At 37.2% G+C, this 18,346-nt stretch overlaps 1 protein-coding gene across 1 annotated transcript in view; it reads left to right on the top strand.

Moving 5' to 3' along the window:
• LOC105817098 (hyaluronidase PH-20-like) overlaps positions 1-7,325 on the top strand; it is a 15,615-nt gene extending 8,290 nt beyond the window's left edge. Inside the window, exon 3 of the mRNA XM_012652722.1 lies at positions 6,819-7,325. Within this exon, the coding sequence (XP_012508176.1) occupies positions 6,819-7,325 (507 nt within the window). The remainder of the gene's footprint in view (positions 1-6,818) is intronic.
• The last annotated feature ends 11,021 nt before the right edge of the window (positions 7,326-18,346 follow it).

The raw sequence follows: 18,346 nt of genomic DNA, 5'->3' as shown, positions 1-18,346 counted from the left end.
AACTTAGTTTTGCAGGGTACAAGATTCTAGGCTGGGCATTATTCTGTTTCAGAAGAGTGAGAATGGGGCCCCAGGCTCTTCTTGCTTGTAGGGTTTCAGTTGAGAAGTCTGAAGTTATTCTGATAGGCTTTCCTTTGTATGTTACTTATTTCTTTCACCTGACAGCTCGTAGTATGGCCTCTTTAGTGGATATTTTGGTGAATATGATGACTGCATGACGTGGTGTCTTTCTCTTTGCATTGAATCTCCCTGGGGTCCACTGAGCTTCTTGTATCTGTATATCTAGATTTTTAGCAAGGCCTGGGAAATTCTCCTCTATTAAATCTTCAAATAGGTTATCCAGCCCTTGCGTGTTTTCTTCTTCACCTTCTGGAACCCCAATCACGTGCAGGTTTGATTTTTTCACATAATCCCATATTTGTTGTAAGCATGTTTCTTTTTTCTTTATTTTCTGCTCAATCTCTGTGACTGACTTATTCAATTGGAAGGAGTTGTCTTCAGTGTCTGAGATTCTTTCTTCTGTTTGATCTACCCTGTTCTTGAGGCTTTCCACAGTGTTTTGTAGTTCCCTGAATAAGTCCTTTATTTCCAGGAGATCAGTTTGATTTTTCTTTAATATTTCAATTTCTTTAGTGAATTTTTCTTGCAAGTCCTGGATGTTTTTTGTAGTTTCCTTGTGGTGGTTATCCATTTTTCCTTGCATATCATTGAGCTTTCTTACAATCCATTTTTGGAATTCTTCTTCTGTCATTTTAGTATTCTGGACTTGGTTAGTGTTCATTGTTAGAGAGCTGGTGTTCCTCTTTGGGGGTGTGCTTTCCATTTGATTTTTCATACTTCCAGAAATCTTTCACTGGGTCCTTCCCATCTGGATGAGTTGTTACTTTCCTTCTTTCAGTTTTCGATTTGGAAAGTGACAAGCCCTGATCTGCCGCTAGAGGGAGCTGCTAGTATATTGTCCAGGGTTCTACCACAGGTAGGGGGCTGTTCCTGATGGGAGGGGTTACTTGGGGAACTTGTTTTGGTCTCTTGCCAGGAATCTGGTTCCCTAACCGCCCGTCTCACTGTTGGTGGTTTACCGGAGGCAGAAATGCAATTGTACTGGATGACCTAAACCAGTCTGGCGCAGAAAGTCACTAGGCTGTCAGCTATTGGTCAGTGCCAGAGCCCCAGGGACTGGTGCTTGTCGCAGAGGGGGAGTGGCTCTTTATGTCTCTCTGCTGCAAGCCTGGAGGTGGAGCCCACCTCTCTCTGCACAAACGACGCTGGCCAGGCGGAGGGGGCACCGCCCCGATTGCCCAGCGCCCCAGCGCCTTCAGGTCCTGCAAGTGTCTGCCTCTCACAACTGAGGAAGCACTCAAACTTTACCCCTCAAGGAAACAGGCCTGGCTAGTTGACTTTAGGTCCTGCAAGGGTGAAGCTCGTTGCGAGAGTTCCCAGGCTGGGGGAAGGGAGCTGCCCCACACCGCACCACAGCCAGAGTGTTGTGGGACCCCAAGATGGCGTTCGCCCGCCCACAGGGTGCTAGCACTGAAGGCAATCGCTCAGGGGCTGGCTGGCACCAGATCAGGGAGCCGAGTCATCAGGGCACCCCGCCGTCTCCTTTATGTCTCCCTCTCCCAATATCACGCCTGTCCAGCAATAGCTCTCACTCTTACTGGCCCACCCTGAATAGTCCTAATTGCCAGCAGCAGTTTCCAGGTTAGAGTCCTCTACTCAGTAATCACCTCCTTGTTCAGGACCCACTGGGTGCCAGAGACCAGCTTCCTGACTCCTAACTGCCTCCGGAGGAAGCCCAGACCAGCTCCTGCCCTGTCCGGTGCAGTCCTGACACGGAGCTCCGGGGAGTTCAGGATGCTCCCCGCTTGTGTCTCCTCTCCACCGAGCCCCACGTTTCCTGCCACAATTCTACACCCACTTCACACAGGTCCCTGACTCTTGGTGGGCTTGTAAGCCAGTGGGGAAGCTGGACTGTCTCTTGAGGGTCTTATCCTGGTGCCTTTACTGGCCAGGCGGGCGCAGCCATCCCACGCTCCACTCTCTATTGTCTGTCCCACACTCTCCAGGTTTTGTTTTCCTATCTCCCGTTCACCTTATTCTTTTTCCTGATTTGTGTGTCCCACGCTGAATCTCCAACAATTCACCTCGCCGTTTTTTGCGGGAGAGTGATCTGATCATGTGTAGCAGACCGAAATCTACACCTCTCTCTCTGGAAGCAGGAATCCGGTAGGTTACCTTAACTCTGCCATTTTTCCTCTCTCCCCAGGAATAGCTATTCTTATATCAGATAAAACAGACTCAATTCAACAACAGTAAAAAAAGACAAAAATGGTTATCATATAATGATAAAGTGACCAATTCAACAAGAAGATACAATAATCCTAAATATATATACACCTAACACTAGAATTCCCAAATTCATAAAACAAATACTACTAGACCTAAGAAATAAATAGCAATATAATAATAGTGGGGGACTGCAACTCTCTAGAGACAATACTAGACAGATCATTGAGGCAGAAAGTCAGTAAAGAAACATGGGACTTAAATGGGACTCTAGAACAAATGGACCTAACATTCACAAAACATTCAACCCAAAAACTACAGAACATACATTCTCCTCATCAGCACATGGAATATTTTCTGAGGTAGACTGCATGTTAGGCCACAAAACAAGTGTCACAAAATTTTAAAAAATTGAAATCATATCGTATATCTCCTCAGTCCACAGTGGAATAAAAGTAGAAATCAATTTGAAGAGAAATTCTCAAAATTACACAAACACAAGGAAATAAACAGCATGTTCCTGAATCATCTTTAAGTCAATGATGAAATCAAGATAGAAATCACAAAATTTTTAAATTAAATAAGAGTGGTGATACAAGTTACCAAAATCACTGAGATACAATAAAAGCAGTGCTAAGAGGGAAGTTTATAGCACTATATGTTTACATCAAAAAGACAGAAAGATTACAAATTAATAACTTAATGTCTTATCTCCAGGAAGTGGAAAAACAGAACATACCAAACCAAAAGCTAGCAGAACACAAGAAATAATAAATATCAGAACAGAACTAAATGAAATTAGAACCCAAAAAACAATACAAAGGACCAATGAAACATAAAGTTGGTTCTTTGAAAAGATAAGCAAAATCAATAGACCACTAGCTAGATTAGCCAAGAAAAGAAGAAAGAGAATTCAAATAAGCTCAATCAGAAATGAGAAAGTAGACATTATAAGTGATACCACAGATATACAAAACATCGTCTGAGGCTATTATGAACCCCTCTGTGCAAAAAATTAGAAAATCTAGAGACAGTGGATAAATTTTTTGAAACATTTAACCTCCCAAGCTTGAAGCAAGAGGAAACAAAAATCCTGAACAGACCAAAAATGAGTAATGAGGATGAATCATTAATAAAACATTTCCTAAAAACTAAAGCCCAGTACCAAATGGATTCACAGCTGAATTATTTCAGACCTACAAAGAAAAATGGGTACATATCTACCAGAACTGTTACAAAAGATTGAGAAGAAGAAAATCCTCCCTAACTCATTCAACAAAGCCAGTATCACCCTAAAACCAGGATTCATAGCCGAATTATCTTAGAGCTACAAAGAAGAATGGGCACATATCTACCAGAACTGTTCCAAGATTGAGAAGAAAGAAATCCTTCCCAACTCATTCAACAAAGCCAGTATCACCCTAAAATCAAAGCCAGAGAAAGACACAACAAGAAAAGAAAACTACAAACGAGTATCGCCAATGTATATAGATGCAAAATTCCTCAACAAAATACTAGCAAACTAAGTCCAAAAAAACATCAAAAAGAAAATGACCATGATCAAGTGGGTTTCATCCCAGGTATGCAAGGACGGCTCAACATATGCAAATCAATAGATGTGATTCACCACATAAAAGGAATTAAGAAGAAAAACCATATAATCATCTTATAGATGCAGAAAAAGCATTTGATAAAATTCAACAATCCTTCATGATAAAAACCCTCAACAAACTAGGCATAGAAGGAACATACCTACAGATGTTAAAGGCCATGTATGACAAACCCTCCACCAACATTGTACTGAACAGGAAAAAGTTGAAAGCATTCCCCCTAAGAATTACAACAACACAAGGATGCATACTTTGTCACCATTTCTATTCAATAAAGTCCTGAAGTTTTAGCCAGAGCAAAAAGGAAAGAGAGTGGAATAAATGCCATCCAAATTGGGAAAGAGGAAGTCAAACTATCCCTATATGCCAAGGATGTGATCTCATATCTAGAAAACCCTAAAGTCTCATTCATACAATTCCTAGAATTGGTGAAGGAATTCAGTAAAGTTTTATGTTACAAAATTAATGTAGATGAATCAGTAGCATTTCTACATGCTAATAACTGCCAAGCTGAGAATCAAATCGAGAATTCAATACCATTTATAACTGCTGCAAAAAAAAATTGTAGATAACACAAACAAATGGAAAAACATCCCATGCTCATGAATTGGAAGAATCAATATTGTTAACATGTTCCTATTGCCCAAAGTGATTTATAGATTCAATGCAATTCCCATCATAATACAAACATCATTTTTTTACAGAATTAGAAACAAAATCCTAAATTTCATATGGAATTAAAAAAGAGCCCAAATAGTCAATGCAATCCTAAACAAAAAGAACAAATCTGGAGGTATGACATTACTTGACTTCAAATTATACTACAAGGCCATAGTAACCAAATCAGCATGGTACTGGTATAAAAGTAGATGCATAGATCAATGGAGAATAGAGAACTCAGAAATAAAATTGTGTACCTACAACCAACTTATCCTTGACAAAGCAAACAAAAACATACACTTGGGAAAGGATGCCATATTCAATAAATGGTGCTAGGAAAATTAGACAGCCATATTCAGAAGAATGAAAATGAGTATATCCCATGATTTATAAAAAATTAACTCAAGGTGAATTAAAGACTTAAATGTAAGACCCGAACCCATAAAAATTCTATAAGAAAACCTAGGAAAATCTCTTCTGGACATTGGCCTAGGCAAAGAATTTATGACTAAGATTATAAAAGCAAATACAACAAAAAGAAAAGTAAATAAATGGACTTAATTAAACTAAAAAGCTTCTGCACAGAAAAAGAAATCATAATGAGAGTACGTATACAACCTACAGAATGGGAGAAAATATTTGCAAATTAAATGTCTGATGAAGGACTAATATCTAGAATCTACAAGGAACTCAAGAAAATAAAAAACAAACAAATAACCTTATTAAAAAATGGGCAAAGACATGAACAGGAATTTTCCAAAAGAAGATATACAATGGCAAACAAACATTAAAAAAATACTCAACATCCCTAATCATCAGGGAAATGCAAATTAAACCTACAATGAGATATCACCTTTCCCCTCTCAGAATGGCCTAATTATTAAAAAGTCAAAAAACAATAGATGTTGGTGCAGATGCAGTGAAAAAGGATCGCTTATACTTTTTGCTGGGAATGTAAATTAGTACAACCTCTATGGAAAACAGTATGGAGATTCCCTAAAGAACTAAAAGTAGACCTACCATTTGATCCAGCAATGCAGTAGATACTGGGTATCTATACAAAAGAAGATAAATCATTATATAAAAAAAGATACCTACACTTGTATGTTAATCACAGCACAACTCACAGTTGCAAGGATATGGAATCAACCTAAATGCCCGTCAACTGATGAATGGATAAAGAAAATGGTGTGTGTGTGTGTGTGTGTGTGTGTGTGTGTGTGTGTGTATACACATACCATGGAATACTACTCAGTCATAAAAAAAATTAAATAATGTCTTTTTCAGCAACTTGGGTCAAACTGGAGACCATTATTATCCTAAGTGAAGTATCTCAAGAATGGAAAAATAAATACCATACCTACTCACTTATAAGTTGGGGCTAAGCAATGGGTATGCATAATCATATAGAGCGGTATTAAGGCTGTTGGAAAATCAGAAGTGGGGAGGGTGGGAGTGGGTTGAGAGACAAAAAATTACCTTTCAGATACAATGTATACTATTCAGGTAATGGGTAAACTAAAACCCTGACTTCACCACTATACAATTCATCCATGCAAGAAAAAAACATTTGCACCCCCTGAATCCATTGAAATAAAAATAAAAATCACATTTGTCAATGCTGTTTAAATTTGTCTGACAAATGTGATGCTTATTACATTTCTTTATAATTCATTGAGGGTCAACCAAAGATATGCTAGGCCCTCTGTTAAGCACTTTTGTATGTATCATATGTTTTCATCTTCACAATAACCCTATGAGTTAAGCACCATAATTATCCTTATCTTACAGATAGTGAAGCTGAAGTATATCCAGTTTAATTAATTTGCTCAAGTCACCCAGATAGGAAACTAAGACTTAGAAAGCTTAAAGAGCATCCCAAATTCATACAGGTAGTCATTAATGGAACTGGGACTCCTATCTTGGCAAATGAACCCCATACTTTAGAGCACATACTTTAACAGCTATACCATTCTATCTCTGAGTAATTTATGAGTTATTAAGGAAGATCAAGGCTAGGATATGTGAAGCCTCAATTGATCAATTACTCAGTGGCACGAAACAGCATGTGCAGTGAACTTAGCAAATGTTAAAAAAACAGTTGGAATAATCTTCCTTGTTAATGTGAAAAAGATCAAATGTTCCTTACCCCTTTCTGTGTCTGCTTTTTTGTTCTTCCTTAAAAATTGCTTATGGCAGTGAATTAAATCAAATATCAACTAACTTGCCTTTTGCTATCCTGACCATCTTATAATTTTACAGAAATCTTGCTCGGACCTAGATGATTACATGCGGACTACACTAAATCCTTACATAATCAACATTACCCTAGCAGCAAAAATGTGCAGCCAAGTGCTTTGCCAGGAGCAAGGTGTGTGTACAAGGAAAGACTGGAATTCAAGTGACTATCTTCATCTGAACTCAGCGAATATTGCTATTCAAATTGGGAAGGAGGGAAAGTACTTAATAATTGGAAAACCCACACTTGACGACCTGCAGCAATTTTCAGAAAAATTTCGTTGCACCTGTTATAGCAACATGACTTGTAAGGAGAGAGATGATGTACAGAATGTTCGTGCTATTAACGTGTGTATTGCTGAAGGTCTTTGTATAGATGCCTTTTTAAACTTAGAACCCAGTGTTCATCCTTACGGCTGGAATGAGGAACATTATTTCATTTCCCACGATGTCTCATCCTTCACACCATCTGTCACAGTGGTCTTTGTTAACATTTTGTTTCTCTCTATAAGTTCTGCTGTGAATTTGTAATTGACATGTTAGCTGAAATGAACAATAAGCCCATTTTAAAGTGTGCTTTTTAGACTAATTAAATGCCTAAAAACAACATCTCCTACTGAAAAAAAATGACCATCTTTGGAAAGATTTTTCTGAATTACTGTCCCTAGTGAATGTTGGTTTAATTGTAGGATTGTTTCAACCCAATAATTCTGCACCAGATACTGACATTTTGATGAAATTACAATTTGACATGTAGTGGTTAAGAACTTGAAAGTGAAAACATTAATAAAACCCATCATTAAGATTTAGAGAATCTGGCTATTTCTCTTTTCTCCTCTGCTTACAATCAAGGGACAAAAAGAGAGAAGGAAAGAGGATGGGTGGGAAAGAAGAAAACAAAAGGAGGGAAGAGATAAAGGAAGAGATAAAGAAAAAGAGCTAGAATGTTTTGCTTTTTTTGTTGAGAATACTCATTTGCAGAGGATCGAAAAGAACATGAGCTGCATACACAATTAGCTTTCAACTTCCTTTTAAAGCCAAAGTAGTTGTAGTTGAATGCCTTACCTGGTCTGACCTGTACAAATGTTACTGCCACTTCCTTCCTCTCCACTTCAGCCAAACTTCTTTTTTGAAATGAGATGGGCTGGGTGTGGTGATTTATGGCTATAATCCCAGCACTTTGGGAAGCCAAGGTGGGTAGATGGCTGGAAGCGAGGAGTTTGAGACCAGCCTAGGTAACAAAGGAAGACGCGTCTCTATAAAAAATTAAAAAATTAGCCAGGCAAGGGTGGCATGTGCTTGTAGTCTTGGCCTCTCGGAGGCTGATGCAGGAGTATTGCTTGAGCCCAGCATTTCGAGGCTGCAGTGAGCTATGATCATGCCATTGCACTCTAGTCTGGGTGACAGAGCAAGACCCTGTCTCAAAAAACAAATAAACAAACAAAAATTAACAAGAAATGAAACTGCAAAGCCAGTTAGGATATCCCAAATTCACATTCTTCTAGGTATTCTCAGATTATGGAATATTTAAAGTCACTAAGATTTTGAAGTAAACTTTGTGAAGCATTAAATTTCCTGTTAGAAAAAAGGAAATGTTTTACTTGTTACAGACCTCACTTCTTTATGCATAAACTTTTTCAATATCTGAATTGAGATGGAGCTGCAAAAACCAATAAAAATGATCAAATTATTTGATCATTTTTAAGCTCCAATAATCGTTTAAAGATTGAAACACTTGTATAGTCTTTTTACATTATGTTTAAAATCTTTTTTTCCTTTTAGTTGACATGTAATAATTGTACACATTCATGGTATATGGAGTGATAGTTTGTTATTTATATACAATGTGTAATGATTAAATCAGAGTAATTAGGATATCTGTCACCTCAAACATTTATTATTTCTTTGTGTTGGGAACATTCAAAATCTTCTCTTGTAGCTTTTTGAACATATACAATAAGTTACTGATTACTATATTTACCCTACAGTGCTGTCTATAGAACACTAGAACTTATTCTTCCCATCCAGCTGAAACTTTCTGTCCATTAACCAACCTCTCTCTTGTTCTCCCTATTCTTTTTAAAGGCTAAAATGTATTCCATTGTGTATATACACCACATTTTTGTTATCCATTCATCTGCTGATGGACATTTAGGATGATGCTCTATCTTGGCTATTGTGAATAGTGCTGCAGTAAACACAGTGGTACCGTTATCTGTATACTCATTTCCTTTCCTTTGGATAAATACCCATTGGTGGGATTGATTGCTGGATCCTCTGGTACTTTTATTTCGGTTTTCTGAAACAAATCTCCATATTGTTTTCCATAATGACTATACTAATTCATATTCCTACCAAAAGCATATAAGGGTTCCCTTTTCTCTGCATCCTCACCAGCATTTATTTATTTATTTATTTGTTTTCGTCTTTTTGATAATAGCTATTCTAACTGGAGTAAGATGATCTCTCATTGTGGTATTGATTTGCATGTCCCTCATTATTAGTAATGTTTGCATCTTTTCACACACTTGTATGCCATTTGTATGTCTTCTTTTGAGAAATGTCTATCAGATCCTTGGCCCATTTTTAAATTTTTTTGTCTTAACTGTTGAATTGTTTGAGTTCCTTGTATATTCTGGATATTAGTCTCTTGTTAGATGAATAGTTTGCAGATATTTTCTCCCATTCTATAGGTTTTTGATTCACTCTATATCGTTTTTTCTGTGCTGTGCAGAAGCTTTTTAGTTTGATACAGTCCCACTTATCTATTTGTGTTTTTGTTGCCTGTGCTTTTATAGTCTTACCCATAAAATCTTTGCCTGGCCCAATGTCCTGCAGCATTTTCCCTATGTTTTCTTCTAGTAGTTTTATAGTTTTAGGTCTTAATATTTAAGTCTTTAATCCATTTTGTGTTGTAAAATCTTTTTCATTCTTTTAAAGTCATTGCTGCTCATGGTAAAATGATACAAAGTAGAAATCTAAAAGTTGCCTCCTTCCTCTCTCTACCAGTGATAACTCCTGGCTGCAGTTTCTTGTATATAATTCCAAAAATTTCCTAGCTATGTAGAAACAAATATGTGTGTATATATATTTTACACAAATTGTTCTATGATATTTATAATTTTCTACAACTTACTCTTCTCACCAGACAATATATTTTGGGTATCTCTCCATATCAACACATCTTTGTATTGACTACACTATAGGACATTATTTAATGAAATTTCTTCTTAATGAACATATCAGTTTTGGAGATTTTTTTCTGTATCAAAAATTTTATAGTTACTATCATATAAGTATGTATCTTGGAACACTTGCCAGAATGAAATCAAATTGCTAGTGTGAAGGGTATATACATTTCAATTTAGATATATGTTACAAAATTATCTTTCAAAAATTTTGTTCCAACTAATGGTATCATTAATAGTGAATGAGAGGGCTGCTTTTCCTCACTAACACTGGATTTTTTCAAGTTCTGCAGTCATTATTCATCCAATTGGTGAAAATGGCATCTCCTTTTAACTTCATTTTTAAACAATCATGTTGACATTTTTTTCATATGAATAGTTTGTTATGGGTATCATTTTTTCTTGCCAAGCCCTTTTTTAAGAGTGAACTCTGTTTTCTCATTTATACTCAAATTCTATTTTTTGAGACTGTTGCATTTATGATAATTAGACATGGCTTTTCAGATACCAACAGAGTATAATATGAAAACAGAAAACCAAAGACCAGCTTTAAAAAAATTATTCCTTTATTTCATTATATTTGTTATGTGGCATTTGACTATGATCATCATTATTATATTTTTAAGGTACATCAGTCACAAGGAATTACAAATTCATCATCCACTATATCTCATTGCTTTTATCTGTTCGTAGAGTCTTGTAATGTTTTGACAAATAACTTTTGTAACAAGTATCTTTTAAATGAAATTCTACAATCTATGCGCTGTTAGTTTTTCATCAGAAGCCCAATCATTGATATGGGTATGGAGGGGAAAGAGCAAGGTAATCCCAGGTTAGCAATATGTAAACTGTTGACTTTGGATAAGTTACTTTCCCTCTCTGAGTTTGTTTCCCCAGTTATAAAATGTAAAAGGTCAACTGTTGAGAAGACTAGAGAAAATAAACAAAAGTCAGCGAGTACAGTGCTTATTATAAAAGTGTAAGGTGCTCAATAAATGGCAATGATTATTTATTTGGAATAAATACTTTCAAAATTTTTCCTCTATTAGATAGATGATTTAAAGTTTACATTTGGAATATAAAATGGGCTTAATATTTTCATTTTGAGGGATAGGATATTAAATAAAATTTACTCATAATGAGTTTAATTTGACTAAGAACTACAAATTTCTAATCCAAACACAACGTGCTCTACTTTATTTATGTACTATATTAAAATGTATGTATAATTATCATAAAAAAATTAGTACTATGGAGGGTCTTTGTCTTATGATTGTTATACATCTCTAATTAGAATTATCCAACCAGTCACTTATTTGGTTTCTAACATTTCAATACACAATACATTTAATTACATTTAATTATAAACCTTAAAGTAGTAGGTAGACATATAATTTCTCCTGAAATATATTTCTTCTCCTATCCCAATTTGCTAATCCTAAATAACAGATTTAGGGAAAAGAATGGGCTTGGGCCAACAATATATAATTATGTAATTTTTAGGTATAAATCATTACAAATGATTTTATTTTTCTCTGCTAGGTTTTAATGAAAGACTAGAGGTCTTTAAGAAATTAAGAAATTTCTGGGTTTAATATTTATACTGTGTTTATTATTTTCTAAACTAATAATTTTGTAAAAGTGGAAAAAACCATTAAGACTGTAACATTTAGTATACAATGCTTTTGAGAGTTAAGCAGCCAGAAATAAATATACGTTTTGTATCCTGTAGAAAACCTTAGTCCCTGAATAGTGAGAGTCAACTTCAGTAACTAATAATTTTAGTGATGTTCTGTTACCATATGCTGCTGGAAATTAGTCTGGCTGAAATTGTCAATAAAAGTTTAAAACACTGTGCTACTTTAGAATTCTTCATAAATAAGAAGAGCTTCTGTTTATTATACAACACTTAAATTATGTACTTTACATACAATTTCCAATTGAAGTTTTTTTTTTTTTTTTTTCCCAAGATAAAGTAACTAAGCCTTAGATTAAGTGACTTGTCCGGGCTCACACGGTTAATGAGTCTTACAGCCAGAAAGAAGATTGGTTGGGTGACTTTGACTCCCAAGCCTGTGCATTCCACCATTACACAATACTGTCCCCAGAAGGGTATAAGGTGACATAACATCTTAGCACCAAGTAACTTCAAACTAGTACCTATTCTTTCTTTTCACTCTAGGCTCCGGAACAGCATCTGACCATGGTTATATGTGCACTATGAAGAATTTTTCTGAGTGCTAGACCACAGGGGACAGGTGATCAAAGGGCATCGATTAATTTTATACACACTTTTACAATGGCTTTAATTAATAAAGGGAGAAACTGGCAATTGAAGAAAGAAACAGGTTAGAAGTTTGCATCATCCTATAATTTCCTGGGCTGCATTTAGGACACAATAAAAAACTATGAATTTAGAACAGCAAGGGTAAGATAATGTTGCTTCTTCAACAATTACATTTCTGTGTCCTTAAAGCATTTTGATTTGAGCAGACAAAAATGGTAACTAGTCACAAGCTAGTTCCATTTTGTGTCCAGAAGAAATTCAGTAAACTTATTCTTCAGATAAAAAATCAGGTATTACAATGCCAAAAACAGAATATATGGGTAATACTGCTGGTTTGTGATTGTTGTGTAAGTTCTGTGTCTTTGAAAGAGAATTTTTAAAATTTTGCTTGCTTATAAAAAGTGACCTTTTTTCCTACAAGTAAAAACTTTAATTTTGTGGGCTTTGTGGCAATGAGGGAAACGGTGGAGTAGGAAATTAAGGGAAAATATTTTTCCTGTTATGTATTCTTAGTAGATATACTGAATAATTTTTTCAAATGTAGACTCTACTATAGTATTTTTGAAACACCATCATAGTGTATGTGTTTGTATGTGTGTATGTTTATGTTTTGGTGAGAGACAGAGAGACAGAGACAGAGAGACTGAGAGATGGAGAGAGTGTGAAAGCCTGTGGGGATGGCTGAAGTAGAAGGTAGACGTGGGACTTGGTGGGCAATGGGAGTTAAGGCTGGAAAGGTAGACAGATATCAGATATGAAGGGTAATACTAAGGAAATGGCAGTTAATCCTTTAGGAAGGATTGAAATGATCAGATTTGTATTTTAAATCTTCAGAGAAGATGCACTGAGGAGAAATTGGATCTTTGAACCTGGAGGCAGAAAAATCAGTTAGAAAGTTGTTGCCATTATGTAGACCATGAAGAATGAAATCTTGAACTAGGGAAGTCTTGGGATGGAGAGGACAGGAGAGAATTAGAATCCAATGACTGGCTGATTGGATGTGGGAGGGTGAAGGAAAAGCAAGGAATCTAATCTGACACCAGGTTTCTTGTCAGGGCCATGTCATCAAGTTCTGAGGAAGTGGCACAGGTGGAGGAGCAGGTTTGGGAGGATTCTGTTTTGAGCATGTTGCATTTGGGGTGCCTGTGGGGTACAGGGACAGTTTTTTTTTTTTTTTTTTGAAAAAGCTCTCTATGATTTAGAAGCTCAAAGGAGAGCTGAGGATATCTCTTTTAACAATGGATAATAACAGAGAGACATAGTATGTCTAATATTTTTTTTTTTTTTGAGACAGAGTCTCACTCTTTTGCCCGGGCTAGAGTGAGTGCTGTGGCGTCATCCTAACTCACAGCAACCTCACACTCCTGGGCTCAAGCGATCCTCCTGCCTCAGCCTCCCGGTAGCTGGGACTACAGGCATGCACCACCATGCCCGGCTAATTTTTTCTATATATTTTTAGTTGTCCAATTAATTTCTTTCTAATTTTAGTAGAGATGGGGTCTCGCTCTTGCTCAGGCTGGTTTCAAACTCCTGAGCTCAAACAATCCGCCCGCCTCGGCCTCCTAGAGAGCTAGGATTACAGGCGTGAGCCACCGCGCCCAGCCAGTATGTCTAATATTTTGATAACATGGTCTCTAAAGCCAGACTACATGAGTTGGAGTTCAAGGCCCATCATTTACTAGCTGTGAGTATGGGCAAGTTACATAACTTCTCAGTGCCTTTGTTTCCTCATGTGTTGAAAGTGAAATGAGTTGATGTATGTAAAGGTTCTGGTCAGTACAGGTACACAGTAAGCACCATATGCTTGTTTATTGTTACTTTTATTTTAGCTTTTATCTATTGAATATTTTTCTGAGCCAAGCCTGTGCTAAGGACTTATAGGCAATTTCTCATTTAATCTCCATAGTACCCTGTGATGGTTACACAGTTGTTATCTGAAGAAACTGAGACCTTAGTCTGACCACTTTCCCAAAGTAATCCATTGGGAAATAAGAGGAAAAGCTCAGGATGCAAGCTCAGATCTTAAGAAAGCAGGAACCTAATTCCATTTAGATGATATCTGAAATTCTGAAAGTGGATGAATCCACCCAGTGGGAGTGTGTGAAGGGCAAGGAGTCAGGGATCACCATTCTTCCTCAAAGGTGGGGACCAGGGCAGAGAAAAGCAACTAAAAGTGCTGAGTGGAAGATGCAGAAGGAGAAGCAGGGCAGCAAAGTCAATTGATCTGTGACCCAGTCAGATAAGGATTTCCTTTCCTGTCTGCTCTTATAGGCTTTTCTCTTCCATTACTCCTAACATTGAAATTTCATATTTGTTAAAAAATATTTTCCTACACTTCTCTATGCATTAAAAAAATAAGCAAATAGACACGAGTCTTGAATCCTGTATTGGAAGCATCACATCACAATATCTAATAGCTTTAACATATGACGAAAGTACTTAAAATGTAGAACCCTGGAGCTGCCCATCTATTTCTGATCCTAAGAGCTTTCTCTTTTCCCTAGGCAGTGGTCATAGGGATTAATAAATCATATCTGCTTCTGTGCACAGCTTAGTGTTTCCTTTAGAGTCCCTTAGCCTGGATTCACTCTCTTTGTCTGGGATCCCCTGAGATTTATTCTGTATATCTGTATCAGTTTGCTAGGGATGCTGTGACAATACCACAGACTGGGTGGCCTAAATCAGCGGTCCCCAACCTTTTTGGCATAAGGGACCAGTTTCATGGAAGACAATTTTTCCATGAATGTGGGGATGGGGCTGTGGGCAAGGTGGGGCAGAGCTAAGGTGGTCATGCGTAGCTGGGTTCCTAACAGGCCATTGACAGGAACCGGACTGCAATCTGGGGGTTGGGGACCAACAACAGTCCTAAATAACAGAAACTAATTTTCTCAAAATTCTAGAGGCTGGAAGTCTGGTATGAAGGTGTTGGCAGAAATGGTTCCTTGTGAGGCTCATGAAGAAAGGATTTGTTTTAGCCTCTCTCCTTGGCTTGCAGATGACTATCTTCTTGTGTCCCTGTGTCCAGATTTCCTTCCCTTATAAGAACACCAGTCTTATTGGGTTAGGGCCCACCCTAACGACCTCATTTTAACTCAACTACCTCTGTAAAGATCCTGTCTCTAAATAACGTCACTAGATCTAAAGTACTGGGGTTTAAAAAGCTAACCATATGAATTTGGAGGGGACACAATTCAGCCCATAACAACATTGTGAATATGGAAAAACCACACACACACACACACACACACACACACACACACACACACATAGTGCTTGTTTCTATTCTCTCACTGAATACAATTATCCACACAGAAAAAAACTTCCACAAAAAAAGTGGTGGGGTGGGGTTTCTCCCCAACACCAAATGATCATTCTGGTCTGCATTGGACACAAGCTGGATGTCCTCTAATTCAATTATCATGTTATCTGCCTGGAGATAGTGTCAGATCCCACAGGGGGAGGGCTCAATCCCCCAAACTACTTCCACTTCAGGTATCTCTCATCACAAGTCTGGGCCTCGAGACATTCTGACCAACTGGCTTCAAGTTGGAGTTCCCACAACTCCCTCTTTGAGTTTTATTAATTTGATGGAGTGAGTCAAAAAACTAAGGAGAACACATTTACTGACTTATTATAAAGGATATTACAAAGGATAGGGATGAAGAGATGCATATGGTGAGGTATGGGGAAAGGGGTGCAGAGCTTGCATGCCCTTTCCAGACATGAGACTAATATCCAGAATATACAAGGAACTCAAAAAATTCAACTGTTAGAAAAAAAAATTTAAAAATGGGCTAAGTATCTGAATAGACATTTCTCAAAAGAAGACATACAAATGGCATACAAGTGTGTGAAAGATGCAAACATTACTAATAATGAGGGACATGCAAATCAATACGACAGTGAGAGATCATCGTACCCCAGTTAGAATAGCTATTATCAAAAAGACAAAAATAAATAAATAATAAATAAATAAATGCTGTTGAGGATGCAGAGAAAAGAGAAAATTTATATGCTTTTGGTAGGAATATGAATTAGTGTAGCCATTATGGAAAACAATGTGGAGATTTCTCAGAAAACTGAAATAAAAAGTACCAGAGGATCCAGCAATCAATCCCACCATGGGTATTTATCCAAAGGAAAGGAAATGAGTATACAGATAATGGTACCATTGTGTTTACTGCAGCACTATTCACAACAGCCAAGATAGAGAATCATCCTAAATGTCCATCAGCAGATGAATGGATAACAAAAATGTGGTGTATATACACAATGGAATACATTTTAGCCTTTAAAAAGAATAGGGAGAACAAGGCAATGATTCAAGGCCCTAGTATTAGTTGACACCTTGCTATAGACAGGCAGGACCATAGAAAGCAATGTGTCAGATCCTACTGCTCTAAGATACTTCCCCCTCTAAAACACTGACAAGACAGGGAGTGTTACTATGCACTGCAGGTGTTCTATTTGTTCACAAAGTGTCCAGTGAGGTTTATTTGCAGCAGAAACTTTTCAGCATTCCAAAGATGTTGATGGATTTGCCCAAAAGGACTTGCTAATGAGGAATTTATCTTTGAAGGCATCAGCTGTCTGCGTAAGGAAGCTTCTAATTCCTTTATCACATGTCTCAAAATATTAATTTTTAAAAGTCAAGCATCATGGAATAGATCATTTCCTTTTATAGAGGCACTGCTTTAACCTGCTTCCTGTTTTCCAAATCACACACTAACTTGACCATTTTTGGGCTACATGGCTTTTTACCAATTACCTTGTTGCTATTTTAAGACTAGGTTGCTGCATCAGGGCAGATCAAGTTTTGGTAAGTTTTTGCCTTTGGAATTCCAACCTTCTTTTCTTGAAAAAGACATACACTAATATATTTTTGGAACAAAATATATGAGATGCTACTTCAGCATTTTTGGCTTCATGCTCCTTCCATTGGCTAGAATGTTGTCATAGAAAAAGCACTTGGGCTTTGGAGTTCTACCACACACAGTAGAAAGCAAAGCCAAAGGCTATTTGATATTTCTTCTTTAGTTTCTTTGACATTTTCTAATTTAAGCCAATTCTAAAGCAAACAAAGACACATGCTCATCATCATAATGGCAAGACACATATTCTTTAGTTCCTGCCAGTGGGAAGCTATTCTGACATAGCATGACAACACTGATGAGTATACAGTGCCTGCCTACAAGAGCAGCCAGTAATAGACATAAAAATAATGTGTATGCCAGGATGATTTGAAAAAATCAAATTAAAAATTACATTGCATATGTGTGTGCATGTGTGTGCATACGCATATTCACATGCCTGATTACTGACCTCCCTCTGTTGCCCTTCCATGAACACTAAGTTAAGAGCCCTGGTGTAAAGGAGTGAATGGCAGCTTCAACCCAACCCAAATCCAACGTCATGACAAAGATCTATGTGAGCCCTTTGGGGAAGAAACCTTGGGGGAGAAACCCACTTTCCTGGTGGTCTTAGAAAGTGCTTCACAAGGACCCAGTGGATGACATTTAAGCTGCAACCTCAAGACTGAGTAGAAGATTATCAGGTTGAGAAGAGGAGAAAGGATGTTCCAGACAGAAACTAAAAAGGGAGATGCCTAAATCTGGAAATGTGAGAGTGTGGATGACTGTAAGAAACTAAGAGTTATGTTGGAAACACTCAGCTATCAGGATAGAGCAGACTGCTAAGGCTTGAATCTTAACTGTGTTATGTGTGACCTTGGGCAAATTATTTAATCTTTCTTTGCCTAATTGTCCTCATTTTTTAGTATGGAGAGAGCAATTGGGAAGCAACTTGTGCCAGACATCTTGTGTTTGTCTAGATAGGATTTCTTTGATCCCTTCTTACCCCACCAAATACATGAATTCTCAATAAAAACTGATGCAGCCACACAGCCACCCTCCAGTCCTCCAAGTGTCCTCTTGGGCTTTTTATGGAGACTTCATTAGATAGGCATTATTGACAATTATGTAGAAATGTGATTGGGTTAGAAGGATATGATCTAAACCCAGCAGAGCCTGTATGTTTAGATTCTTCTTGGCTTCTCTGTGTAGTATTACTTTCTCCAG

This window comes from Propithecus coquereli, unplaced genomic scaffold, assembly GCF_000956105.1.
Source record: "Propithecus coquereli isolate 6110/MARCELLA unplaced genomic scaffold, Pcoq_1.0 Scaffold4, whole genome shotgun sequence".
Lineage (NCBI taxonomy): Eukaryota > Metazoa > Chordata > Mammalia > Primates > Indriidae > Propithecus > Propithecus coquereli.
The sequence above is the reverse complement of the archived record's forward strand: the minus strand, read 5'-3'. Positions and strand labels throughout refer to the sequence as shown.